Source organism: Nicotiana sylvestris, chromosome 11 (assembly GCF_000393655.2).
Source record: "Nicotiana sylvestris chromosome 11, ASM39365v2, whole genome shotgun sequence".
In the NCBI taxonomy this organism is placed as follows: domain Eukaryota; kingdom Viridiplantae; phylum Streptophyta; class Magnoliopsida; order Solanales; family Solanaceae; genus Nicotiana; species Nicotiana sylvestris.
In genome coordinates, this window is record NC_091067.1 from 161,657,390 (window position 1) to 161,659,527 (window position 2,138).

A 2,138-nucleotide genomic window follows, 5' to 3' on the forward strand; every position below is an offset into this window, starting at 1 on the left:
ACTACTTAGCCGAGGTTAGGCTAGGCACTTACCAGCACATGGGTTAGGTTGTGCTGATACTACAATCTGCACTTTTTTGTGCAGACCCCAGTATTGTAGACTTCGGACCACAGTGAGATTGCTGATCCTTGTTGATCAGGTGACTCGAGGTAGTCCTGCAAGCGTCTGTAGGCCTTGGCGTCTCCTTCTATCCATTTTCCTGTTTCTTACATGTATTTCCAGAGATAGTGTTGTATTTAATTCTTTCAGACCTTTAATTGTAGTATTCTTAGACCGTCTGTGAAACTGTGGCACAAGTTCTGGGTAGTCGAGACTCAAACAGTTGTACCAGATAGTAATGTTCAGATAGGTTATTATTTTTCTTCCGCTTATGTTAAATTTCACTGTTTAAACGTTATTTCTTTGTAATTGTTAAAGAGAATAAAATTGGTAAAAAGATAGATGGTTCAATAATTGGCTTGCCTAGATCACATTAGTAGGCGCCATCACGACTCCTGAGGGTGGAGAATCCGGATCGTGACAAAATACCACATTTTGACTTTATTGATAACCTTACTCACCATTGTAGAGAAAAAACAAAGCTTCTTTCTTCCTGAGTAGATCGTGCAACCAAGGTATTTCATAAGTAACCTTTAAAATCTCATCCCCAATATTCTACATACCCTTGTGATAGATCTTTGAGTAACATTGGGGGCCATAGTGTAGCTACTTTTGCTCCCTGTTAATCAATTGACCAGAGTCTCTTTCATATGTTGCAAGAGTGTTAAGGATCAGATGTAGAGAGGCTTTGTTCCCACTACTAAAAATGATTGTGTCATCAGCAAATGCAAGGTGATTAATGATAGGAACATGTCTGTTCATTGAGAAATTCTTGTAATTTCTGTTTTCTTGTATAACATTAAGCATTTTAGACAATAATTCAGCACTAAGGACAAAAGAGAGGGGAAAGAGGGTGTCTCCTTGCCTTAAGCCCGTTCCAGACTTGAAGAAACCATGTCTGCTACCATTCACAATAAGAGTGTACCAATTATTCGAAATATATCTATGGATGAGATCAATCCAACTTTCTGCAAAACCTAATTTCCTCAACACAAAACACAAAAAAGCCTAAGATACTTTGTCATAAGCTTTAGTCATGTCCAATTTGATGACCACATTACCACCCCACATAGGTTTGCCAATGTCATGAACAATCTCTTGGGTAAGTAGGATATTCTCAGTAATAGCCCTTCCCTTTACAAAACCACTTTGATTTTGGCTAATGATTCTTGGTAGGACCTTTGTTAATCTAGCATTAATAACTTTTGCAATATATTACACAAGCTTACAGGTCTAATGTCAAATGAGGAGAATCTACTTTAGGAAGCATAACAACACAAGTGTGTGTGAAGAACTTAGGCAATACAACACCTTGGAAAAAGGTCACTACAGCTTTATGAATATCCTCACCAATGATAGCCCATGCAGTTTGGTAGAAAATACACTATCAGGATCTATAGAAAATACACTATCTTTAATCTCCTGGAGAGTAGGGATGGCATTCAGGAAGGCATTCTCCTCATCAGTGATTACTCTGTTTATCAAATTCAGAATTGAGCTGTCTTCAATAGTGTTCAAAGTATTTCACCACACTGTCTGCAATCTCAGTAGTTCCTTCAACCCAATTCCCATTCTCATAGTATGGAGAGCCTTTTTCTCCTATCTTTAATAACCCCATGGAAAAAGGCAGTGTTGGTATCGCCTTCTTCAAGCCATTTCACTCTAGCCTTTTGCCTCAAAACATTGTCTTGAAGCTTTAGAAATCTAGTATACTCAGCTCTAGCTTTAGAGAGGTTCAATCTATTCTCATGATTGTTGTAGGCAATAGCGTCGTCTTCAAGGTTCCTAATAAGGATTTCTAGCTTCTTCATAGATGTCCCCAAAAGCCACCCTTGACCAGGAGCTAAGAGATTTACACACTCTCTTTATTTTCTGGTGTAGGGAATATAAGGGGCAGCGAAAAGAAACATCAGACCATGCTTTCTCGACGACTTGCAAATAATCTTCACTGCGCCATTGATGGGAGAGAGACATGTGGATTACTTCAATTAATTATTTATTGGCATATTCGTTTTTCAACCCGATCCAGATCTTTCTCT

General features: G+C 38.5%; 1 protein-coding gene across 1 annotated transcript; it reads right to left on the bottom strand.

The window, feature by feature from the left end:
• Nucleotides 1–705: 705 nt before the first annotated feature.
• Nucleotides 706–1,910, bottom strand: LOC138881922 (uncharacterized). Its single transcript, XM_070162225.1, has 4 exons — nucleotides 1,690–1,910; nucleotides 1,430–1,573; nucleotides 1,161–1,288; nucleotides 706–1,076 (listed from the first exon to the last, which is right to left on the bottom strand). The coding sequence occupies exons 1-4, from the start codon at nucleotides 1,908–1,910 to the stop codon at nucleotides 706–708; spliced, it is 864 nt and encodes a 287-aa protein (XP_070018326.1).
• Nucleotides 1,911–2,138: the final 228 nt, after the last annotated feature.